At 45.1% G+C, this 26,865-nt stretch overlaps 1 protein-coding gene across 1 annotated transcript in view; it reads right to left on the bottom strand.

The window, feature by feature from the left end:
• Positions 1 to 2,543: 2,543 nt before the first annotated feature.
• LOC115468950 (circularly permutated Ras protein 1-like) overlaps positions 2,544 to 26,865 on the bottom strand; it is a 182,280-nt gene continuing 157,958 nt past the window's right edge. The window contains 2 exon segments of the mRNA XM_030201133.1: positions 2,544 to 3,421; positions 17,274 to 17,330. Coding sequence (XP_030056993.1) covers positions 3,323 to 3,421; positions 17,274 to 17,330 — 156 coding nt within the window. The 3' untranslated portion in view covers positions 2,544 to 3,322.

Raw genomic sequence — 26,865 nt, 5'->3', positions numbered from 1 at the left:
TTTGCCTTACCCTTCACTACCAATTATGTTCTAGTACATATTGTGTTGTCATTGCAAATAGTATAACATGCCATACTTTGTATTGTTGTTCAAATATTTTACTGCTTTAATTGCCTCCTGCTCATGTTTGATCTATTCTTTCTGTACACTGCCTTGAGTGAATTCCTTCAAAAAGGCGGTAAATAAATCCTAATAAATAAATAAAATAAAAATAAATACATCCCATCTTTCTGTTCAGACTATCATTGGAATATTTCATGTTTCACTTATATATTTTGACATTGCTTCTTCTGTTTATTTCTGACTTGAATAAGAAGGTTTTGCCTTCAAAAGCTTATACAAAATAAATAAGGTGATATCTTTATAGTACATCACCTTATTTATTTTGGGGGGGGGGTTTTGTTACATTTGTACTCCGCGCTTTCCCACTCATGGCAGGCTCAATTGCTTATTTCTATTTATTACATTTGAGTTACACATTATGGCCCATATTCAGTAAATTGTGTCTAAAATCTAAATGTGTGCAGAAAAAGTGCTTTACGCTATTCTATATAACACGCCTAAAGGTAGCTGAGATGTACAGAATAGCGCATAGGGCCGGAAAACTTGTCAACATTTAGGCATGGCTGTTTATGCCACTGAAAACCTGGTGTAAATGCCTGAACCCCAAATTCTATAGCAATGCACATACATTTGATTTATGACCCCAACACGCCCACACTCCTATCATGGCTGTGCCCCCTTTTCAGCCTCTTTTTAGAATATGCCTAAAAAGAAGTGTGTGTAAATTCCAATTATTACCAATTACTTATTTATTTGTTGCATTTCTATCCCACATTTTCCCACCTATTTGTAGGCTCAATGTGGCTTACATAGTACCGGAGAGGTGTTCACAGACTCCGGTGTGAACAAATACAAAGTGATATTATGGTAAGATAACGTTCATGTGGAACAGTCACATTAGTGATGATAATTGGGATTTGCGTGTACATCTGCCTGCATGCTACATTATAATCTTGCTCACCTAAATATTGTAACCTGCAATTTAAAAGGAGGCATAGTGAGGGGGAGGGCCATGTGTAAATTCCAATTATTACCAATTAGTGATGATAATTGGGATTTGCGTGTACATCTGCCTGCATGCTATACTATAATCTCGCTCACCTAAATATCGTAGTGTGCAATTTAAAAGGGGGCATAGCGAGGGAGAGGGCCATGCTAAAGGTTGCCCACGGGGTTATAGAATAGACCCATTTCCGCCCACAAGTACCAGAAGATGGGCACCGGCATCTACACCAGGTTTCAGCTGACATAAATACTGGCACCCAACTTTTGGCAAGGGAATTGGCTCTAAGTTCTATTCTAGCAAATATTTATGCTAAATGTTTTCTGGAATGTCTCCCTAAGCATGTTATGCACCTGTGTTATAGATTACCACTGAGAATGCGTCTAGCACTTACATATGTAACTGTAACAATCATGCATGTTATCATGCTCATATTCACGTCCAATGTTCAAAAAAAGCTGAGCTCCTAAATTTACGCTCCAAAATTAGGGTCCTAAATTTATGCCTTATTTTCAAGCAAACGAAGAAGCCTAAGGGGTCCTTTTACCAAGCTGCAGGAAAAAGGGCCCTGTGATAGCAGTGGGGGCCATTTTCCCACGTGCCAGGGCCCTTTTCAAAGCAGTGGGCAAAAAACCCCAAAAACAAAATGGCCATGCGGTAAGAAAACTCTTACCGCATGGCCATGCGGCGGGGATCCCTTACCACCATCCATTGAGGTGGCAGTAAGGGCTCCCGCAGTAACCCGGCGGTAACCGGGCAGCGCATGGTGATGCCAGATTACCACCGGGTTACTGCCATGCTAACCATTTCCTGGGTTTTTCCCCCCAGAAATGGTGCACACTTGACCCAGAACTACTGTCGGTGGCCACGTTTGGCCGGCGGTAATTCCGGAATAGCAAGCGATAAGCCTGCGTTGGGCTTCCTACCGCTCTGTAAAAGAGCCCATCAGTTCTCAGCTGAAAATTCATCTTAGAAGCTTATATGTTATTCAGTCAAAATTCTGCAGGTGGCAGTGAGCGTTTTTTAAAGCACTCACCACTGCCGGCTAAATTAGATCTGGATATTCAATGCAGGCACCAGCATCAAATATCAAGGTGAGACACAATACCCAAACGTTTTATGGGTATTTCTGATATACCTGTAGAGCTAATCAGGCAAAGTTAGGACTCCTATTTGGGACTGTTTGTCTGGTTAGCTATTTGGGCCTAGTAAATTTTCAAAGAGGCCAATCTATGTTCAAAGTTTAGCAGCGTAAATCCTTTAAATATCAGGCCTATAACTTTTTGCCTGTCTTTGCTCTGTCTCTGAACCACACCCATTTTTTTGTAGCCATATATTTATGTATTTATTTGTAGCACTTGTACCCCACATTTTCCCATCTATTTGCAGGCTCAATGTGGCTTACATTGTACCGTAGAGGCAATCGCCAATAACGGTTTGAACAAATACAAAATGAAGTTGTAAAGTTCATGCATGACAGTCAGATTTAGGGATCATAAGGAAGAAGGAGGTAATTTATGTCCAATCGAAAACATAAAAAATTTATGTTTTTTAAACATATAACTTTGGCTGTTTTGTAATTAAAATGGACAAAGTAATGCATACATCTGGCCTGGAATTCACCTTAAATATGTATATGGTCAGTGTCATTGCTTACGGCATAAATGCTTTTGAACATAGACTGGTCAGTGTACATTCAATGACTGCAAAGAAGGAACAACACCATGTTTTTTCTCTGTCATACCATGAAGTAGTGCAAATGTTAACTGAGTTAACAGAGTTCCATCCCTCATTTCATAGGTTAGTCTTACATCACAGGGCAGATCTAAAATTTAGGGCCCATAGACACAGAATGGAAGAAGAGGCTTAGAGATCCAGCCCTTAATGTTCTTTTCTAACACCACTACAAAGTAAACCAGTCCAAGATGGGAAAGTCTGTATGTATATCTATCCCTTCCGACTATTTATGTCAGCATTTGAATCTGAGGTCTTGCTCTCTAATGTGTGTAGCAAAAATGGCTCAGCTAAAGACTTCTCAGTGATGGATGATGATTTCATTGATCTCAGGTTTCCAGATTGTTCTACTCATCTACAATATTCAGTTCTTTATTTATTTTTTTCAAAAAACATGGTTTTTGTCAAGGAACAGAGAGTTGACTTTTGGAACACAAGAGAAAAAAAGCATATTCCCAAGTTTCTCTCCATCTTTGGAAGGTCCAGGCAGTCTATCGAGGTGTTCCATTGGTATACTCCTGATCAGCTTTTTAAGGTCCTGTCACTCTTTGATCTGCACAGCATTTGGCTCTTGGCATTCTTTAGCCGAAGAACTACATTCACAACTTCATCTGAAAGTACCTGGAAGAAAGATAAACCCTATTCACTACAGCATCAGAAACCACTAAGTCAATAAAGGCCATGGCAAAATGTCTGTGATAAAAACCCACCTAACCACAACAAAGCTATATGAGTACTACCAGGGCAGAGATAGAGAAAACCAAGAATGGAACACCTACCTATATGTATAGTGGCAATATTCAATCACTATCAGTATAGCTATGCATTTTAAAATTAGGTCAGAAAAATAGCTGTCCTAAATTAAACTGCATAGCTATTTCTATAGTGGCTGAATATTCCCACATATATAGCCAGTGGTGGTGACCACTGTATACATGTATACAGATGCTAAATATTCATATTTTTTCAAACACTGTTGCCAGTGTTTAAAAAATTGTGGTCACCACCACTATTGAAAATTGATCTGCACCTGTATAAAGAGACAGGGATTAAACCACATTCATTAGCCAAAAGAGCAAAACACACTGGACAGGGATGAATGGACATTACTGTATGCAACAGGACAGAGGGAGCCAAAAGCGCAGTGAATGAAGCACAGCAGGACAAGCACAATGGACCCCAAGAATTGGAGTAGAGAAAAAGCTTCATTAAAGAACTATACATAGTTTATGTGTGTGTGATTCACTTTTAAATTTCTTTTATGTTTGTTTTTATGCCTCTAGGATTGTTTGTCATTTTTAAAGATAATTTTACAAATATGATTATTATTTTTTATAGATATGAATACTATATCCCCCTAATTCTATAAATGGTGCTCAAAATTGCATGTGCAAATTTAGGCACGTGGCCAATTTGTGTGTGAGATTTAATTGAGTAATGCGCCAATTAGCACCAATTGGGTGGTAATAAGCAACTATTGGCGTTAATTGGCAACAATTTAAATTTATGCTAGCATCTTGATAGGTGCTATTCTATAATGATGTATGCACAAATTTATTTTTTAGCATTGAACTGAAAAGGGGGCATGGCTATGGGGGGGGGGGGGGGTAATGGGTGGGACAGGGTGTTCATTAAAGATGCATACAGTATTATAGAATATGAAAGATCCGAGCCTGAGGATTTGCACTGAGTTGCAGTTGGTGTAAATCCTTATGCCCAAAACTGGGCATGGACCCTGGCACTAAGCATTATACTATAAACGGCACCCAACTCTGACTGACGTTTATAGTATGACGCTCAGGTGCTCATTTTTTTCAGTGCCTCAATTTGGGTGCCATTTAATAAATCTTGTCCTATATGTTTCTTTTATAGATCCCTGATGCAGACACATTGCTGCAACATGGCCCATGTCAGGTCCTTTTCTCCACTCCAGTTCTTGGGGCCCATTGTGTTTTTCATGCTGGACATTACTGTAAACCATCAAAAAATACTGCGATCTTAGATGTTTCATAACTTGTGGTTCTGCTAATTTCCTGTTTTTTTTTAGCCTATGCAATTGTTTGATTTTTTAGTTTCTAGGCAATGTTCCTCATATAATAATGACTATTGTTAATTAGAATGTTATCTACCTCCAGCGGCTAGTTTGAACTCTCTTGCACACTGCTGTTTGATATATTTCTGGTTTAGCTGGAATATTTTTCCTCTAGTTCTATTTCTAATCTTGGATCTGCTAATTGTGGACTAATATTTATATATTTGCTTGAGATAATTTTCTTTGTTTATTTGTATGCTTCCTATTTCCAATTGTGCATGTTAAAAAATATATACTGTGATCATGAGACAGGGACTTAATCACATTCATCTTCTGGCCAAGAACATGTTTTTGTTTTGTGCAGTTTCCTTGGTTTAAAATTTAACCCCAATATTTGGGATTTTTATACATTATGCATTTCATTGACTAGTTGATATTGGCTATATTTAACATAGTAAATGATGGCAGAGAAAGACCTGAATGGTCCATCCAGTCTGCCCAACAAGATAAAATCATTTTACATGAAATGGATCTATGGAATCCTAGCGAAGATTGGGTGGAGATGCCGGTATTTGGAGAATAAAACAGGTGCAGAGTGGACTTCTACGGTCTGTGAGGGGCTGGAGTGCAAATTTTAAGGGGCTTCGACGTTAGCTTCAGAACCTTTAGTACAGAAACAGTGCTGGGCAGACTTTTATGGTCTGTGCCCTGAGAAAGGCAGGGACAAATCAAACTCGGGTATACATATCTTGTTGGGCAGACTGGATGGACCGTCATTTACTATGCTGTCATTTACTATGTTACTATGGTATGTGATACTTTATATGTATAACCGAGTTTGATTTGTCCTTGCCATTCTCAGGGCATAGACTGTAGAAGTCTGCCCAGCACTCTTGTACTAAAAGTTCTGAAGCTAACATCGAAGCCCCTTAAAATTTACACTCCAGTCCGTTCATATCTATTCAGTTACGATCAGGGCTTAGACCATAGAAGTCCGCCCAGCACTGGTTTTGCTTTCCAGTTACCGTCATTGCCATCTAATCTCCGCTAAGATTCCGCAGATGGATTCCTTTGTGTTTATCCCACGCATGTTTGAATTCCATTACTTTTTTCATCGCCACCACCTCCCGCAGGCGAGCATTCCACGTACCTACCACCCTTTCCGTAAATAAATATTTCCTAATATTACTCCTGAGTCTGCCCCCATTCAACCTCAATTCATGCCTTCTAGTTCTGCCACCTTCCCATCTACGGAAAAGATTTGTTTGCGGATTGATACCTCTCAAATATTTCAACGTCTGTATCATGTCACCCCTGTTTCTCCTTTCCTCCAAGGTATACATGTTCAGGTCGGCAAGTCTCTCCTTGTACGGTTTGCAAAGCAAATCCCGTACCATTTTTGTAGCTTTTCTTTGCACCGCTTCCAGTCTTTTTACATCTTTAGGAAGATACGGCCTCCAAAACTGAACACAATACTCCAAGTGGGGCCTCACCAACGACTTGTAGAGGGGCATCAACACCTCCTTTCTTCTGCTGGATCTACCCCTCTCTATGCAGCCTAGCATTCTTCTGGCCACAGCCATCGCTTTGTCACATTGTTTCTTCACCTTTAGATCCTCTGACACCAACACCCCAAAGTTTCTCTCCCGAGTTGAGCTTACTAACCTCTCCCCTCCTATTCAGTATCTCTCTTTTGGGTTTCTGCACCCCAAGTGCATCACTCTGCACTTCTTGGCATTACATTTTAACTCTCTTTACAGCTTTAACCATTTTTTCTTCCACTTGCTCTTTTGCTAGCCATATTTCCCTCTTTGCTTCTTTGAGTTTAATCCGGTTCTTTTCCGTGAACTTCTCATTGCACTCTTTTGTATTTCTTGAACAAAGCCTCTGTTGCTCTTGTTTTTTAAAATTTTAACTGCCAGACCCTCAACCATTCTTCTAACTTTTGGAGATCCCTTCTCATTGTTTCTACTCCCTCCAGGGTATCCACTCTATTGGCTCTCTGCGTGTCATCTGCCAAAAGACAAACCTTTCCTTCCAACCCTTCAGCAATATCTCTCACAAATATATTAAACAGAATAGGCCCTCAGCACCGACCCCTGAGGAACTCCACTGCTCACCTTCCTTTCCTCCGAGCGGATTCCATTTACCACCAGCCTCTGCCACCTGTCGGTCAACCAGTTTCCCATCCAGTTCACCACTTTCGGTCCTGAGTTCCACCCTTTCAGCTTATTCACGAGTCTTCTGTGGGGGACCGTATCAAAGGCTTTGCTGAAATCCAAGTAGATTACATCTAGTGTACATCCTTCATCCAGTTCTTTGGTTACCCAGTCAGAGAAGTCAATAAGATTCGTTTGGCAGGATTTTCTTTTGGTAAAGACATGTTGCCTCAGGTCCTGTAACCCGTTGGCTTCTAGAAAGTTAACTATCCTTTCTTTCAGCAGCGACTCCATTATTTTTCCTACCACCAACTTGAAACTTACCGGTCTGCAGTTTCCCATTTCTTCCCTGTCTCCACTTTTGTGAAGAGGGACCACATCCGCTCATCTCCAATCTCGCGGAACGTCTCCTGTCTCTAAAGATCTATTAAGTAAATCTTTAAGAGGTCCCACCAGAACCTCTTTGAGCTCCCTCAGTATCCTGGGATGTATCCCATCCGGCCCCATACCTTTGTCCATCTTCAGGTTCTCAAGCTGTTTATAAACTCTTTCTTCTGTAAACGATGCAGTATCCACTCCATTGCCAGATATTCCCTTGGCAGCCAACCGCGGTCCTTCACCAGGATTTTCCTCCGTGAACACCGAAGAGAAGTAATTGTTTAGCATGTTTTCTTTATCCTCCTCACTCTCCACATAGCCATTCTCATTATTTTTCAGTCTTCCAATTCCATTTCTCTCTTTTCTCCTTTCTCCAATATATCTGAAAAAGGTCTTGTCACCTCTCTTTACATCTTTAACCATTTTTTCTTCCACTTGCTCTTTCGCTAGCCGTATTTTCCTCTTTGCTTCTTTGAGTTTAATCCGGTTCTTTTCCGTGAACTTCTCATTGCACTCTTTTGTATTTCTCCAACAAAGCCTCTTTGCTCTTATTTTTTCAGCTACTTATTTGGAGAACTATTTAGGCTTCCCGTTTCTCTTGTTTAGGTTTACTTTCCTTGTGTAAAGATCAGTTGCCATATTTATAGCAGCCTTTAGCTTTGACCACTGATTTTCCACTTCTCTTACGCCTTCCCACGCCAACAGCTCCTTCTTCAGGTATTCCCCCATTTTATCAAAATCAGTATGTCTGAAATCCAGTACTTTGAGTTTTGTGCGTCTGCACTCTGCCTTTGCTCTTATATCAAACCATATGGTGTGATGATCACTATTACATAGGTGAGCACCCACTCTGATATTGGAAACATTTCCTCCATTCATGAGCGCTAGATCCAGCATCGACCCTTCCCTCGTGGGCTCCGTCACCATTTGTCTGGGCAAGGCACTTTGACAGGCGTCCCTAATCTCCCTACTTCTTTCTGATTCTGCAGACCGGATGTTCCAATCCACATCAGACAAGTTGAAATCTCCCCTTTTATACCAATCTTTTGAATATCTTCTATCAGATCCTTGTCTAGCTGCTCCATTTGTGATGGAGGTCTAACCCCCGTGTGGATACAGGTTCCATCTTCTCTTTCCAGGATGATCCATAAAGCTTCTTCCTTTCTCCAGGTTCCCTACATTTCAGCCGATCTGATAATGTCTCTCACATACAGCGCCACTCCTCCACCTCTTTGGCCCTTTCTATCCTTCCTACAAAGATTATAGCCCGGTATAGTCACATCCCATTCATAGGAATCATTGAACCACATCTCTGTAATAGCAACAATATCCAAGTTTTCTTCAAACATCAAGGTTTGCAAGTCTTTGAACCCCTTTACCTAGACTACGATCATTTGTGCTCATTGCTTTCCATGTGCTTAGTGAGTTTAAGTGGTTTTCTATATTTAGATGACCTTTCCCTCTGCCATCATGTTTATTCTGGGGGTGACTTTCTGAATTCCCTTGTTTCCTTTTGCCACCCCCGCCTTCTAATTTAAATGTGTAGAAACATACTGTCTGAATTTGTTCCCAAGTACCCTTTTTTTGCCGTCACAGAAGATGTAGTTCATCATTACAGTACAACCTGTTATTTTTCCATGTATCACCCCATGCTCCTATGTATCTAAAACCTTCTTCTTTACACCAAGACTCAAGCCACATTGAAATCCACTGTTTTGCATAGTCTTTCCTCTCCCTTCCCCCATGTAGGAATTACTTCAGAAAAAGCCACAGGCTGAACCAAAGATTTCAGTCCCTCCCCAAGCTTCTGGAACACTCTCTGTGCTGTAAACTTGCTGTTGTTGGCCAGGTCATTTGTCCCCAGGTGAATTACAACATCAGTATTTGAAGCCTTGCTCTCTTCTCGTTTCACTTTCAGTATTTGGTCAGTACATCTGGTAGCTGAAGATCCTGAAAGGCATTTCACTAGGTTGGAACCTTTGAACTGTGTTCCTAAGTTAATGCCTCTGATAATGGAGTCTCCGAGCAGTAAGAGTTTTCTGCTTTTCACCGATCTGTCATTGTTTGTGGGATGTTTCTTGGGTTGTGCTACTTTCTTTGCTTCTGGTTCCACCACAGTACATCTTGTTTCAGCATCATAATGATGCAACACAGCAAAAGAATTTGACAGGGGCAAAGGTTGGGAGGGTGAGTGCTTCTGTGTCACAGATCTTAGTCTACCAGAGCCTCCTGTGACCCATCTATTCCTCTGTTCTTTCATTCTCTGTGGCAGTGGTGGTGGTAAATTGGCTGGGAATTGAGTAATCCTGGATGCTATTTTAGTTGTAGCTAATTACTTCTTGAGTTTGTTGATCTCATCTTTCAAAGCTGATATTTGGAGACGGATAGGACAAGCTCTAAGGTTCCAGGTAGTTTGCCTTAAAGCAGGAAATGTATTGCACTGAATGAAGGTCATATTGATGTGATTCGCAAGTGTGAAAAGGTGAACTATCATAGGGGATAACAAGGAGTAGGATTGACCAATTATGGTGTAATGATTGCCCTGTATAAAGGGAGTTCACCTAGGGGCCGGTGGGTGGGAGGGACTATAGAGTCAGACTCTCTGCAAGTGAAAAGACAATTGTTGGGTTTTTTTTTTAATCGGATAGAATAGAAGCAGTTAGAGTCAGCAGTTTATCAGGAAGATGTATTTGCTGAGAATTTTAAATTAACAGCTGCCTGATGAAGGAATGGGAGACAACTTTTCAGAATTATTGGGGGTGCTAAGCCAAGTGGAAATAACCCCTCAACATATACAAGGAATTTTCTCAGTATTGGGGGTGCTCAAGCACCCACAGAGCCGGCTCCTATGGATGAAGGGAATGTAGCTCACTAAAGCTAGTCAAAAACAGGGAGAGGTATCCCCTTATAACAACAAATATGTACTTTATCAACCTTATAATATTAGGGGTCCTTTTACTAAGCTGCGTTAGGCGCTAACATACGCCAAATGCAGCAAAAGAAGCCTAACACGGAACGCATTAATATGTTCTGCATTTGTTTTGGGATATATGATGACCTTATGTGGCTGTACCACATGAACTTTATCTTATCTCAACATCACTCTGTATTTCTTAACACCGGAGTATAAAAACGCATCTCCGGCTCTATGTAAGCCACATTGAGCCTGCAAATAGGTGGGGAAAATGTGGGATACAAATGTAACAAATAAATAAATTAAATAAGTAAATAAGTGTGCACTAATTATTTGCTTACATTTTTTAGGGAGCATGTCAGGGGTGGAGTGTGGGTGTTCCTGCACTAATTAGCACATCTACATTACTGTGCACTAACTGTATTAGGGCACCTGACGTGCCATTTTATAGAATTGCCCTTTAAGGTCTCAATAGGTAGTGATAAGTGCGCACGTGGCAATTTTTTGAAATGGAAGTCTCGAGAGGCCACCGCTGGAAGTCTCAGCAGCCATTTTTAGAGTGATGCGGCAACAAGAGGGTCAGCGACGGCAATGGGAAAGAAAGACTTGGGGTTTCTTTCCTGCCCTGAAGACTACACTAGACCACCAGGGTGTGCCGGGAGGGTGCCCTGCGGCTCGGGGGAGGGGAGACAATGAGTCAGATTGCAGCAATGGCAGGGAGCAGGAGGAAGCGCTGCAGGGCCCTGGAGGCGCGGGGTCCTGTGTGACCGCCCCTGCCTAAGACTGGCCCTGATGTCAGGGATGGAGTGTGGGTGTTTCTGCGCTAACCAGTTAGTGCATCTGCATTACTGTGCACTAAGTACATTAGGGCACCTGAGGCACCATTTTATAGAATTGCCCTTTAAGGTCTCAATAGGTGTAAGTGCTCATGTGATAATTTTTTGAAAAGCAAATAAATACAAAAACAAAAGGAAACTTCAAGATTGGGGGCATCTCAACTTAACTTTATTAATCAGACCTGACATGGCCTGTGTTTCAGCAATAAATGCCTGCATCACGGATCTAATAATGATGTCTGATTCCCAAAATTATATATATTGTGATCAGGCAGGGAGCATGGATTGGGAATCTGGGGGAGCAGGAAGGGGAAAGTCCCTTTTGTACCCAAAACCCCACGGGAATATAAGGCCAGAAGGTCCAGAACCAAAAGATCCAGGCCAGTTCAGGAGAGCAGCTTGTCTCCTTCCCCATTGAGGTTATTGGGATCAAAAGACTAGAAGTCCCAGCAGTCCTTGAGGGAGGCACCGGGTAGGACCAGGAAGTGCTACCCACACTACGAGTTTCAGAATCCTAGGAGAAATGAGGAGTATCTGAAGAGGCTTGATCAGGATGATAGGAGACAGATGGGTAGAGGTGATCAGGAGGAGGGGAGACAGCTGGGAGAGGGGGGGGGGGGGCTGTAGAGAAGCCCATGGACTGGCAGGCAGGGGAAGGTGGAGGATGGTTAGAGAGAGAGGAGATCCCAGAGGGAGAGCCCATGGACATTTCTGCTCTAGCTCCAGTCAAAGGTGGGCAGTTGAAAGGGCACATGGCAACATGGTTCTTTGACTTAATGAAAGGAGGGACGAAGTGGCTATAGCAGCACTCAACAGTAGGTGGAAGTTTCAACTGGGGTCGGGGTGGGAGGTTGTCAGGTGTTGGAGCTGACAAGGAGGGTGGGACCCTTTCATTTCCCAGGCTGTAAGAGGTGGAAGTGAAGACTGGTGAAACTGAACCAGTTGCATGGTGTATACTAATGACTATGTTTTTGGAATAGGAAAGAAAGGAAAATAACTGTTAACCCAAGTTTGTGACAAGGGTGAACTTTGATAATATAAAAAGGTAACAGGACCTGAGGAGTGGGGAAGGGATACAAGTGCCTTCCCTCCCCATAAGGGGAAGGAAGGAAGGCTGAAGGGGGCGGGGTTGCCCTTCAGACAGAGTGACTATTGCCCTGGAATTAAGAGTGGACTTGGAAGAGTGCTTAGAGACCCAAGCAGCTGGGGGAGCTGCAGTTGCGAGCAGTGGTCAGAAGCTAGAAAGGGGCTGATACAGGAGCCCAGTAAATCCAGTGTCTTAGCTGCAGTTTAGGCGGCTGCCTAGGTCAGAACTGGGTGTATCCATTCGGGGTTGAAACCGGACACTAGGGGCCAGAAGGGGGAGAAAGCAGAAGTGACTGACCTGGTTTCTCCCTGTGAGAGGATTGGCAAGCTGGGAGATCCAGGAAATTGAGGTATCCTGTGGATTACAAACCTGGCAGTGCCCTGTGGATTACAATATATATATATATATATATATATATATATATATATATATATATATATATACACACACACACACACACACATATACTTGATTAAATGGTGCCACACAATATAAATGCGGGAATAGGATAGAATTTTCAATCTAAAACTTCCCGCGCTAAATAAAACAAAGCTGCTGCATGTCAGTAAACTGCATTTATATTGTGTGGCACCATTTAATCAAGTACACTTGTCTTTTTCAAGACAACAGTGTTTCTCTCCAGTGTACTTGATTCAATGGGAGACATCATTATTAGATCCCTGATGCAGGCATTTATTGCTGAAACACGGACCGTGTCCGGTCTGATTAACAAAGTTAAGTTGAGATGCCCCCAAACTTGAAGGCTCCTTTTGCTTATTTGTTTGCTTTTCAAAAAGTTACCATATGAGCACTTACCACCACCTATTGAGACCTTAAAGGGCAATTCTATAAAATGGCGCCTCAGGTGCCCTAATGCAATTAGCACACAGTAATGTAGATGCGCTAACTAGTTAGCACAGAAACACCCACACTCCACCCCTGACATCAGGGCCGGTCCTAGTCAGGGGTGACAGGGGCGGTCACACAGGGTCCCGCAGCGCTGCCTCCTGCTCTCTGCCATTGCCGTGATCTGACTCTTTGTCTCCCCTCTACCGAGCCACAGGGCGCCCTCCCAACAAATACCCAAAGCCACCCTGGTCTAGTGGAGTCTTCAGGGCAGGAAAGATCCCCAGTCTTTCCTGCTCCCTGCCGGCACTGACCCCCTTGTTGCCGCATTGCTCTTAAAAATGGCTGCTGAGACTTCCAGCGGTGGTCTCTCAAGACTTCCACTGAAGTCTTGCGAGGCCGCCGTTGGAAGTCTCAGCAGCTATTTTAAAGAAGATTGCTACATATTAAGGGGATTTATTTTAATTAATTTCTCCAGTCCTTACATGCACATGGTTTTGCTTTTTAAACCTAAAGGTTTCCTATGATAGCATTGTGCAAATTTGAATTAGTTTTTCTGTACAAGTTTTACTTGATTTGTCTTTATTTGAAATTTAAAAAATGTTTAAAACACATCTTGTCAACAAGGAGTACGGCTAGGTGGGGGCAGGGCTAGGTGGGACCGGGGGGGGGGGGGGGGGGGGGGGGCACCGAACTGGTCTGCACAGGGTCCCACAATTGCTAATACTGGCCGTACTCCCTAAAAAAACGCAGAACATATTAACGCGTTCTGTGTTAGGCTTCTTTTGCTGCATTAGGTGTGTGAGTGCCTAACGCAGCTTAGTAAAAAGACCCTTAAAGTATTATAAGGTTCATAAAGTACATATTTGTTGCTGTTATAAGGGGATAACTATTCCCGTTCTTGTCTAGCTTTAGTGAGCTACACTCCCTTCATCAGGTAGCTGTCAATTTAAAATTATCATCTACAGCAAATATAGCTAATATCAACTAGTCAATGAAATGCATAATCTATAAACATCCCAAATATTGGGGTAAATTTTAAATTAAGGAAACAACACAAAACAAAAACATATTCTTGGTCAGAATGTGATTAAGCCCCTGTCTCATGATCACAGTATTTTGTTTTAACAGGCATAAATGCAAATAGGAAGCATACAAATAAACAAAATTATCTCAAGCTAATATATAAATATTAGTCCACAATTAGCAGATCCAAGATTAGAAATAGAAAAATAGAACTAGAGGAAATATATATATATATATATATATATATATCGCTTTGGGACTCAGACTCAGCCATCATTATTAGACCCCTGATGCAGGCATTTAACAGCACTTAACAAGCGATAACGAACACTAATTGGCAATAATTACAATTTTTGCATGGAAATCGCTAAGCTTATTCTATAAAGAACTGTGCCTAAATTCTAACACGCGCAGTTCAAAATAAACATGTGTAGCTTAAAAGGGGTGTGTTTATGGGCATTTCTGGGGCATTCCAAAATTTCCACGTGTAATTACAGAATACAGGTCAGTGCGCCTACATCTACACACATGGATTTACACCAGGTTTTTATTGATGTAAATGAACATACGTTGATTTAGGCACTACTTTATTGACTAAGCGTATTCTATATACCATGCCTACATTTTATAAAATACTAGTAAATAAGGCCCATTTTTGACACAAATGAAATGGGCGCTAGCAAGGTTTTCCTCGGAGTATGTTTGAGAGTGTGTGTGAGAGTGACTGAGAGAGAGAGAGAGAGAGAGTGAATGTGCGAGTGTGTGTGTGTGACAGAGAGAGAGTGAGTCTGGGTGCGAGTATGTCTGTGAGAGAGAGAGTGTGTGTGTGAGAATGAGAGTGTGTGTTTCAATGAGAATGTGTGCGAGTGCGTATGTGAGACACAGTGAGTGTGAGAGTGTGTTTCACACAGATACACTGTGTGTGAGAGAGAGTATGTGTGAGACAGAGTGTGAGAGAGCAGTGGCGTAGGAAGGGGGGGTGGGGCGGTCGGCCCCGGGTGCACGCCGCTGGGGGGGTGTCGGCTCCATTGGTTCCTTGCTCCCTCTGCCCCGGAACAGGTTACTTCCTGTTCCAGGGCAGAGAGAGCAAGGAACCAATGGAGACGACGCAGCTCCCAGCGACGTGGACTCGGGGGCGGATCGGCCCTCCCGCCCGCTCCTCATTTCTTCGTTTCTTCGTCAATTAAGAATGCGCTCCAGGGGGGTGGAGGGTGCACTCCGGAGGGGGGGCACCATGCTGCACCCAGGGGGGGGGGGGTGCGCAGCGGCGACCCGCCCTGGGTGTCAGCCGCCCTCGCTACGGCACTGTGAGAGAGTATGTAAGCGATACACAGACTCTCTGTGAGACCAAGAGAGTGTATGAGACCGAGAGTGTGTGAGAGTGACTGTGTGACACATAGAGAGTGAATGTGATACAGTGTGAGACATAGTCTGAGAGACTGTGTGAGAGTGAGAGAAAGACACTGACTGTGAGAGAGAGAGTGTGTGTGTGACATACCTCCCCCCTCCCTCTGTGATCTCAGGACCCCCTCCCCTCTCTGGTCTCAGAACCCCCTCCCCCTCTGCGTTCCCCTCCCCTGTGGTCTCAGGACCCCCTGTCTCTCCCCCTCTCTGCGTGGTTGGCAGCACCATACGAGTGTGTGTGTGTGACAGAGCGAGAGTGAGACTGGGTGTGAGTGTGTCCGTGAGAGAGAGTGTGTGTGATTGTTCTCTCACCCCTGCCCCCCTCCAGCCACCCAGCGATTCTCCTCTCTCCCCTGGCCCCCCCTCCAGCCACCCAGCTATTCTCCTGTCTCCCCTGCCCCCCCTCTAGCCACCCAGCGATTATCCTCTATCCCCTGCCCCCCTTAAGCCATCCAGCAATTCTGTCTCCCCTGCCCCCCCTCCAGCCACCCAGCGATATCCCCTGCCTCCCTCGAGTCATCCAGCGATTCTCCTGTCTCCCCTGCCCCCCCTCCAGCCACCCAGCGATTATGCTCTCTCAGAACGTTGGAGGTGAGTGCCCCCCCTCCAACCACCCAGCTATTCTCCTGTCTCCCCTGCCCCCCCCTCGAGCCATCCAGCGATTCTCCTGTCTCCCCTGCCCCCCCTCCAGCCACCCAGCGATATCCCCTGCCCCCCCCCCCCGAGCCATCCAGCGATTCTCCTGTCTCCCCTGTCGCCCCCTCCAGCCACCCAGCGATTATGCTCTCTCACGTTGGAGGTGAGTTCGTTCCCTCAGTCCTGCTTTCTGATTACCCACCCTCGATGTCATCACGTTTTGACGCAAGGGCGGGGCAGAGAGAGATGGTGAGTCAAAGTCGATGACACACTTATGAACCCTTCACTGAAGCCACGAAGTCAGCTTCAGAACGTTGAGGGTGCTTTTTATTATAGTAGATGTTCAGTTCCGTGTGGATGTTTTAGGCACCATGTATAGAATCTGGCCCTCTGCGCCTAAAGTTAGGCATAGGCATTTACATCAACTTTTCATTGATGTAAATGGCTGTGCCTAAATGTTAGTCACATGGATGGTGCTATGCATATTCTGTAAACCATGCATAACTTTAAGAGTGGTTTGTAGAATATGCATAAGCACATTTTCTATCCGTAATGATTTTTTCGGTGCCAAATATAGAATCAGGCCTATTTTGTGTAAATACAAAATACCCTGAAAACCACATGGAAAGTGGAGTTTTCTGACCTATGATGGTGACTTTCTCTCTGTTGGTTTTTAGCAGGGCTTTTTTTGAGGGGGTACTGAGTACCGGCACCTTTTCCATTGTCTGCTAAAATTGACCCACGGTCCTCATATTTTAATGAAGGAGCTCATGCTCTAAATACAAATTCTGTCTTGTCATAGATTATGTAACTGGTTGCAGGGGGCCTAGCTATTGTGGGGTGGGTCCCTCAGTGATCACCTCACCCCTGAAGGGTAGCCTGGCATTTGAGTACCAGCACCTTTTTCGCTAGAAAAAAGGCACTGGTTTTTAGGGTATTTTGTATTTACACTGAGGTCTTTTCTTCACTTATTGTTCATGGTGTGTTGAAAATTGTAATTCTAGCTATGTGATAGAAGTTACTACCAAGCCAGACCAGTAATTGCTTATGCAGTACCCACAATAACCCAGAACTGCTTTCAAGTAACAAATAAATAAGTAAACCCAGTGAATGGTGGTGCAGACACATATCCGTTGCTCACGTGTAAAGATTCACCTTGAGAACAGAATTCTTGTTTTTTGGACCACTTGCCGCATCTGAATAAGCATCACCCTAGGACAACAGAAATATTATGAGGATACTACCACAAAATAGCCAGTTAAAGAAATGCAATTCGTTTTAGAGTCTAGGCCATAGCATGGTGCATACATAAAGAATCTTAACTGTAGGCATATTTAGTCATAATAAATTGTAAAGGTGGTCTACGATCCTTGAAATGGGACAAAATACTATAGGCAACATTACCCAAGAAACTCAGATCACTGATAATATCAGCAGGAGTGGCGATCAGTGCCATCAGAGGGGTTGAGTTGCCTGAAGCACTGTGGGTTTGGGGGAGGGTAAACACCACTCTCTTCCCAGTGATTCCCTCCAGCCTGGTGCAGAAGCTTACTTTGCTACATAGGAATTTCTCTGCTATAAAAATAACTAAAGACATAAGCTCCTGCGTGGACTTTACTCTATGACCACATCATCAGAATCCTCTTCCCTTGTTATTCAGGACATGGGAGGTGAACCCACCCAACCACCAGAGCCCCATTTAGCTCCAAAATGGTTCTGGAGAGATGAGACAGTATACACATTTTCAATTCAGTAACCAGAGTGTAGTCTGCCATTGGGCAGTGCTTCTCAGACCTCTCCTGGAAACACACCTAGACAGTTGGATTATCAGGATTAATGAAAATAGAATGAGATATTTAAATATATATTAGCTAGTGTGCAGTAAGTAATGCACTATCTGACTAACACATCCACATCCTCTCCACCCATACTACACCCCTGACAGAAAAAATCTGTAATGTACTGAAAACTACTGCAAAACCCCTTAACATGGTTGTGTGTTAGATCAGCATGTTAACCACGTGTTATGTGCTTAATGCCCTTTAGCAGAAAGGCCCCACAAGTGGAATGCTCTTACTCCTCCTGGTACTATAAGGATAGTGCCCTGTGGTTAGAGAGATTATCAGTGGCATTATGTAGTGCTGCTGAAAATCCACGGATAGAGGAGTTATACATTTAGCAGCAGCTGCTAAAAGGAGTGGTTAAAGCACCAATCTTGATATCCAGAGGCGGCCAGTTCAAATCCCACTGCTGCTCCTTGTGATCTTGGACTAGTCACTTAACCCTCCATTGCCTCAGGTACAAACTTAGATTTGTGAGCCCTCCTGGGAAAGGGAACTACCTAGTGTACCTGAATATAACTCACCTTGAGTTACTTCTGAAAAGATGTGAGCAAGATCCAAATAAATAATATTATCCCAAGCCTTTAATACACAGGGTGACTGACTATACACTAGCTTGCTACACACACTGTAACTTAGATCACTTCCTTGTATCTTGTTTAACTGTACAAAGAACTTGCCTTGAGTTTAGCCACCTATCTATTTATCCCGACTGACTCTGTACCACGCATCTGTCCCCATCTATATGCACTTGACCCCTCAACTATACGATAAACTGTCTCATAAAGGTATAGTTCCAGGGTGAAGAAATGTGGATATATTTGACCTCACCCTGAGGGTAAAAGATACAGGGAAGAGGGACAAGGCCAGTACTGAGACTTACTTGTCATAGATCTCTACATTGTTTAATGGTATGGTGGAATTTTCCCCTAGTTTTTTTACAGTTATTGCTGGGAGCTTCAGCTTGTCAAGCAGAGCTCCAATTCAGCTCAGTGGCCTTGCAGGAAGCTTCAACATGACAACAGACTGTATGATCTATGAAGCATGTGTCTATAATACAGTGTTGTGTAAGTGTAGTATGTTTATGTTTATTAAAACTTGCTATATGATAAATACTGTCACACAGATCTAGGTGGTTTACAATTCTAAAATCAAAACAGAAAAATTATAAATACAAAATAAGAGACCTGACATCACACACACACCAAGGCACACACAACAATTTAATAATAAAAAAAACACACAATATCTGATTAAAGCAGTAAGATTGGTTACCTATGTCAATTAAACTAGTAAAGGTAAAGTCAGGGCTTCTGCTAGAATTAAGAAAGTGAACAAAAGGGTTTTGAGCAATGTTTTATATTTAGGTAGTGATAACTCATTACAGACATGAAGAAGAAGATTTTTCCAAAGATTTGGCAAAAGAAATAAGGAGGTTCTCCCTATCTTTCGACTAGGGAGAACCAGGAAGTTGGAATCAAGTGAGTGGAAGGAGCATGATGGCATATATGGGATAAAGAAGACAAATAGGAAGTCTGATCAAGATAATAGGCTTTGGGACCCATTTTCAAAAGAAAAGAACATGCAAAAAATGGCACAAGGGGCAGATGAGCAAAGAAAACCACCCCAAAGGGGTGGAGGTACACTGGTTCCTACGTAAAAGGGGCAGATGAACATGTTTCTCACAGGAAAATGTTTAAAACCATATAGAGGGGCATAATCAAACGGCTCCAGCGAAATCGATCGCCGGCGATCTATTTTGGCGGCGCTGCAACAGCTGGCCGGAACCGTATTATCGAAAAAGATGGCCGGCCAACTTTTGTTTCGATAATACGGTTGGGGCCGGCCAAATGCCACAGATCGCCGGGTTTGAGATGGCCGACTTTGTTTTTCAGCGATAATGGAAACTGGAACCGGCCATCTCAAACCCGGCCAAATCCAAGGCATTTGGCCGTGGGAGAGGCCAGCATTCATAGTGCACTGGTACTTCTGGATATTTAGATCTTGCTGATCAGTTATGTTATGACTTACTTGTTCAGGAGTGCTGTATTTTGTGATACTGTTTTGAGAAATGTTCAAGAAAGACTTCATACAAATGAAAAAAGTCCCTGACGTGCACTTCCCTTAATAGCCGTCTTTCTCTCCGAAAGTGCACTTCTCTTAATGGCCGTCTTTCTCCCTGAACAGGGAAATCAAAGGTTTTTGCACACTGCTTTTTTTGTAGTAACAGTGGGATTTGAACCAGCCACCTCTGCATTACAAGACCAGTGATGTAACCACTTGGCCACAGCTCCACTTACTTGGGTGTCCCTCCCTTTTGATTATACCCCTTCAGGTCTCTCTCAGCCACTCACAGACAGCTTAATGCACTGTGATTGGCTGAAAGAGACCTGAAGGGGTATAATCAAAAGGGAGGGACAGCCAAGTAAGTGGAGCTGTGGCCAAGTGGTTACATCGTGGCTCTTGTAATACAGAGGTGGCTGGTTCAAATCCTACTGTTACTACTAAAACAAACTGTGAGCAAAAGCTGTTTTGATTTCCCTGTTTGGGGAGAAAGCCGGCCATTAAAAGAAGTGCACTTTCCGAGAGAAAGACGGCTATTAAGGGAAGTGCACGTCAGGGACTTTTTTCATTTGTATGAAGTCTTTCTTGAACATTTCTCAAAACAGTATCACAAAATACAGCACTCCAGAACAAGTAAGTCATAACATAACTGATCAGCAAGATCCTTTTTTTTTTTTTTTATGAACTGGCCGACTGGCTTCCCCTCCTAGGAAGGAAATGTTTTAAAGTTTTTTTTTTTTTGGGTGGGAGGGGGTTGGTGACCATTGGAGGAGTATGGGGAGGTCATCTGGTCAGTTTGGGCATCTTTTTGAGACTTGGTCGTGAAAATAAATAGACCAAGTAAAACCGGCCAAATGCTCGTCATTGCCGGTTTTCTTTTTTCCATTATGAGCTGAAGCCGGCCATCTCGTAAGCACGCCCACATCCCGCCTTCACTACCCTGCCGACACGCCCCCTTGAAGTTTAGCCGCCTCCATGACGGAATGCCGGCGAGTGTGTCCAAAAATTGGCTTTCGATTATACTGATTTGGCCGGTTTTAGGAGATGGCCGGCCATCTCCCGATTTGTGTCGGAAGATGGCCGGCTATCACTTTCGAAAATAAGCTGGATAGTTAAAAAAAAAGTTTAGATGCAATATTCACCAAAAGAAAATTGTTTTGAGTGTGGCCATTTCAGGGACGTGCTGTGAGCGTGAGATAGGTGGTGTTATGTGGTGTACAGGTTTTTTTGCCATAATAGATAGCAAAATGATTTCCTTGTGCCGGAGAGAAAAACATTATAAATTAGACCTTCTTTAAAAGTGACTAGCTCAAGACCAAACCTGTATTTGGACCCATTGGTAATTTTGCTGAGTTGGAGAGTGGAGAGGTGAAATTGTTGGTTTGTGAAAAACAGTAGAGTTGCTGAGTGGTGTTACTTTTGTTTCTTTGCCCCTGTCTGAACCTTTGACCCTCACAGTTCCTACCTTGCCTCCTCTGTGTCTCACCTACTTAAGTCCTTGTCCACACCTGCCAGCCCCCCAGCCATACCCATCCCTTGCTCTTTATCTTGCCCCTTCCCCCACCAAACCCTCACTGTCCCCAAACCCCCACACCTCCCATTCAAACCCCTACCTGTTTGTCTTCTGTCTCTCATTGTTCCTCTATTTGTCCATTCCCAGTTTGTGTTGCTGCTGTTTGTGTGAGGACTGTTTGCTGGTGGTGAGACAGTGAGTGCTAGGTGCTGGTGTTGGGTCTCACTGGGTGCAGTAGGTGGAGGAGTGCACAGTGGTGTTACTGGGCTTAGTGGGTTGCACCTATGGTAGTGGGACACCTGCATGTCAATCATGGATGTCCTGAACGCTATTGTGGCTGACACTTTGCTTAATGTTGACAGTTTGGAGGGGAGACCCAGGAGAAAATATCCCAATTCCAGAGTATGTAGGCCCAGGACCCGCTTCCTGGACCTCATTGACCAGCAATGTCTTACTAGGTACTGCTTTGATAGCACCTCTGTGACCAGCCACAACCCCTTCTCTAGGCCAGGACACACAGAAATAATCCAGTGCCAGTCCAACTTAAGCTCACTGCCTCTCTCACCTTTGTTGCTACCAGCACTTTTCAGTCAGTGCTAGCAGTCAATGCAGGCCTCACCCAGCCCATGATCTCTAACTTCTTTGCCCAGTTCTTCAGTGCCTTCCTCACCCATACCTCAGATATTTTATCTTCCCCACTACTGCCCAAGCCCTCCAGAACAACATGGCTCAATTCTACATCATAGACTGCTTCCTTCAGTCACTGGCGCCATAGACTGCACACACGATGCGTTCACCCCCCCCCCCCCCCCCCCCCCACACACACAAACACGCACACAAAGAGACCTATAGGAACAGAAAATCATATCACTCCATGAACATGCAGGTCGTGTGTGATGCCCGGGGGAGATTGTGGTTGTGTGTGCTCACTATCTGGGGTCCACCCATCCTATATAATAATTCTCACCTCCAGCGTTCTATGCGTCTTGCTGCCTGTGTTCGTGACTTCTTCGGAGTTGGTCTGCTAGGCTCCGTAGCACAGACTGATGTCACCGCGAAAAAAGGCGCCCATTGGTCACGGTGACGATGGACGAGCAAGGGAAGAAGATGAGCGCCGTCAGCAGCAGCGAGTAGGGAGAAGTAGACACGGATCATGGCACCGCCAGGGATGGCGATGGGAAAGAGCAGGGCGGGTGGCAGCAGCTAGGCCGTGGCGATCAGGAGCCGGCTCATCAGGCGCCCATAGCACAGCGGGAAGAACACTTGGAGGGAGGGAGGAACCCTGAAACTTGGAGGGAGGGACCCTGAAACTCGGAGGGAGGGGGGAGGGGACAACCCTGAAACTCGGCAGGAGGGGACGACCCTGAAACTCGGAGGGAGGGGGGACCCTGAAACTCGGAGAGAGGGAGGGGGACAACCCTGGAACTCAGAGGGAGGGAGGGAGGGGACAACTCTGGAACTGGGAGGGAGGGAGGTGACGACCCTGGGACTGGGAGAGGGGGCCCCTGGCACACACTCTCATTCTCATAGACACACTCGCACCCAGTCTCACTCTCTCTCTGTCACACACACACACTCGCACATTCACTCGCTCTCTCTCTCTCTCACAGAGTCACTCTCACATACACTCTCTCTCTCTCAAACATACACACTCCGAGGAAAACCTTGCTAGCACCCATTTCATTTGTGTCAGAAACGGGCCTTTTTTTACTAGTGATGTATATATCCTACAGCATTCTGGCATCTACCACAGATTTGACCAAGGGAAAGATCACCAGCGGCTGTCTCCTAGAAAGTAGTACTGGGATTCTTAACCCCATATCCACTCCCCCCTTACTTCACCACCCTACCTCCCTTAAGTTGCCCCCAGAACAAACACCTATGATTTGCACTCCACAAAGTTCACACACAAATACATGTCTGTGAATCATGTTCCCCCCCATAGGTGATAGATGCTACCTCCAGCAAACCTGGCTAATGACTCCTATTGTCCACCCTTAAAATGAGGTGGAGGAGAAATATAACAAGAGCCACAAAAAAAACCTGCATCATCATAGAGTACACCTTTGATCACGTGAAAAACAGATTCAGATGTCTCAGGCATGCCGGGGTGGGGGAGCTCCTCTACAACCCAGAAAATGTTACCAAGATATTTATGGCCTGCTGCATGCTGCAAATTTTGCGCTGCAATGAAGACATTCCCTGCGAGAGGATACACAACAGAAGCAACAGCAGCAGCAGCAGCAGGCAGACCAACAGAATAATGATCCTCTCCCCCCCTGCCCACAGAGCTGACACGGGACCACACCAGCAGGGGTCCGTGCCACACAAAGAGTCATACTATTACACTCCTACCTTGCTGTTCCTTGCCATATTGAGAGGTTCATCTGAGGGGCGGCCATCTTGAGAGGCTCATCAATATCAGTTCCGGAAGGTCAGCCATCTTGAGAAGAGCATCTGCATCGGTTCCTGAGGAGCAGCCATCTTGAGAGGCTTATTCCTATGGGTGTGCCCAATGAGGTTCCTTGTCTGTCAGCTGTGGCAGGGATCTCCTGATGAGAGGCCTATTTAAGAACATAACACTCATCAGTTTGCTTTGGCTTCTACTTTGGTGGAGTTCGTGGTGTTTCCTGTTGTTTTGCGGATTTGATCATTGCCTGAATCATGACCACCTCTTTGTTTGCTGCCTGCCTCAACCATTGCCTGAATTCTACTTCTTTGTTTGCTGCCTGCCTTAACCATTGCCTGAATCCTGACTACTTCTTTGTTTACTGCCTGCCTTGACCATTGCCTGACTCCGCACTACCTCTTTGTTTGCTGCCTGCCTCGACTCTTGTCTGTCGTCTGACCACTCCCGGTTGGTCCCCGGTCCTGGGGGCTCAACCCCCGGGGGAAGGGGTCGCTCCAGGTGAAGTCTCGGGATTGTTCGGCCGTCCTGCGGAGCTCAGGCCCGAGCTTGTCTCATCTGTGCTTCGCTGGGCACAGGGACTCACAACATAACAACAAGCCGAAGCCATGAGTTCGCCGTACAAGACTGACATGGCAGACCTAGCCCAGGTACTACAGCAACATCAGACCCAGATGAACCAAATCTCCAGTGTGTTACAGGATGCTTGCTCTCAGTTGGCTACCATTCAGAATTCTAGAGACACCGCTGCTCTGGCTCCCAGACCGGTTCTTCTGGCGGTTGGCCTGCGGCTCCCAGAACCGCCTCGTTTTGACGGAACCCCTTCGATGTGCCGAGGGTTTCTAAATCAGTGCCATATGCTGTTTGAAATGCAGCCAGGATCTTTTCCATCGGAAGGCATGAAAATCACCTATATCATTTCTCTTCTGACCGGACCAGCTTTGGCTTGGGCCTCCCCTCTCTGAGAACAACGGGATCCCATTCTTTCGGATCTGGGAGAGTTCCTGCGGCGGTTCCGCATGGTTTTCGACGTTCCAGGGCGGCCGACGTCAGCTGCTACCGAGCTATTGCGGATCCAGCAGGGCACCGGGTCTGTGGGGGCCTATGCCATCCAGTTTCGAACTCTGGCAGCTGAACTACACTGGAATCAGGAGGCCCTGATGGCTATCTTCTGGCAGGGGTTGAGCTGCAGGGTGAAGGACAAGCTAGCGGGAGGGAGCTGCCTTCGACTCTGGATGCCCTCATCACCCTATGCACCAGGATTGACATTCGATTCCAGGAACGTGAGCAAGAGCGGAGTAATCAACGGCTCACACAGAAGTTTTCTCATCGACCACCATGCCCGAGCTCGCCTGGAACCGCCGGGGAGCAGACTTCCAGATCTGAGGAGGAGCCTATGGTGGTCAGGCGACATCGTCTCTCCGCGTCCGAACGGTCTCATCGTCGGAGAAACCACCTCTGTATGCACTGTGGGAAGGATGGATATTTTGTAAATGTTTGCCCCAATAAGGCAGGAAACGCCACAACCCAGGACCCGTGAAGGGAGTGGTCCTGGGTCAGTCTCCTTCCCTTCCTCAAAACATGCTTTCTGTCCCCATTCTGCTGCAGTGGCAGAATTTCCGCATCCATACGGTGGCCCTCTTGGATACTGGGGCTGGAGGGAACTTCATTGACACCAACCTCCTGGAACAACTAGGGAGGCCTTCGACTCCCTGTCAACCGGCTCTTCAAGTGACCTCTATCCAGGGATCGACACTGCCTCGACCGGTTACTCGGGTTACCTTACCTTTGCAGATGCAGGTCGGGATTCTCCACCAGGAGATGATTCAGTTCTTGGTACTTTCCCGGGCTATTCATCCAGTGATTCTGGGACTACCCTGGCTGCGGCTCCATGCTCCTACTATTGATTGGGTCACTGGTGAGATCGGTCAGTGGGGTCCGTGGTGTTTTCAGCAGTGTCTCTCGTCTATCAAGGTTCCTACGAGGGCTCTGCCTGCCCTTCCTGGAGTCTTGCAGGCAGTCCAGGCGGCTCTTCCTGAAGAATAGCAAGACTTTGCGGATGTGTTCAGTGCTCAAGAGGCTGATGCCTTCCCGCCTCATAGATTTTTTGACTGTCCGATTGAACTACTCCCCGGGACAAGTCCGCCCAGGGGCAGGCTGTATACCTTATCCCGGACTGAGACCCAGGCCATGCAAGAATATATTGCAGAAAACCTACAAAAAGGGTTTATCAGGCCTTCCTCGTCGCCGGCTGGAGCTGGGTTTTATTTGTCTCGAAAAAAGATGGGTCCTTACAGCCACGTATTGACTACTGGGGTATGAACAGCATCACGATTAAGAATCGCTACCCGCTTCCCTTGATTCCAGAATTGTTTGACTGGTTGCAAGGAGCAAGGACATTCATGAAGCTGGATTTAAGGGGAGCCTATAACCTGGTACGAATCCAGGAGGGAGATGAATGGAAGACCGCTTTTAACATGCACGAGGGTCACTTCGAATATTTGGTGATGCCGTTCGGCCTATGCAACGCCCCAGCGGTCTTTCAAAACTTTGTGAACTTCATCTTTCAGGATCTCCTCTATAAGACGGTTATTGTCTACCTAGACGACATCTTGATCTTCTCTCCCTCCAGTCGGGACCACCCTTCCCACATGCGCACCGTTCTCCAGCAGCTTTGGGAGCATCGGTTGTTCGCCAAATTGGAGAAGTGTGCCTTTCACCTGCACGAGATGCCTTTCTTGGGTTACATTATATCTGGTCAGGGACTAAGGATGGATCCGGCTGAGCTCCTAGCCATTCGCAACTGGCCGGTACCCCAGGGACTCCGGGCTCTACAAAGGTTCCTGAGGTTTGCAAATTACTACCAACAGTTTATTCTGAATTATTCCCTGATCACTGCACCCTTAACCACCCTCACCAAGA

Source organism: Microcaecilia unicolor, chromosome 4 (assembly GCF_901765095.1).
Source record: "Microcaecilia unicolor chromosome 4, aMicUni1.1, whole genome shotgun sequence".
NCBI classification, from domain to species: Eukaryota; Metazoa; Chordata; class Amphibia; order Gymnophiona; family Siphonopidae; genus Microcaecilia; species Microcaecilia unicolor.
Note: the sequence above shows the minus strand (reverse complement) of the source record. Positions and strands in the feature narration are given on the sequence as shown.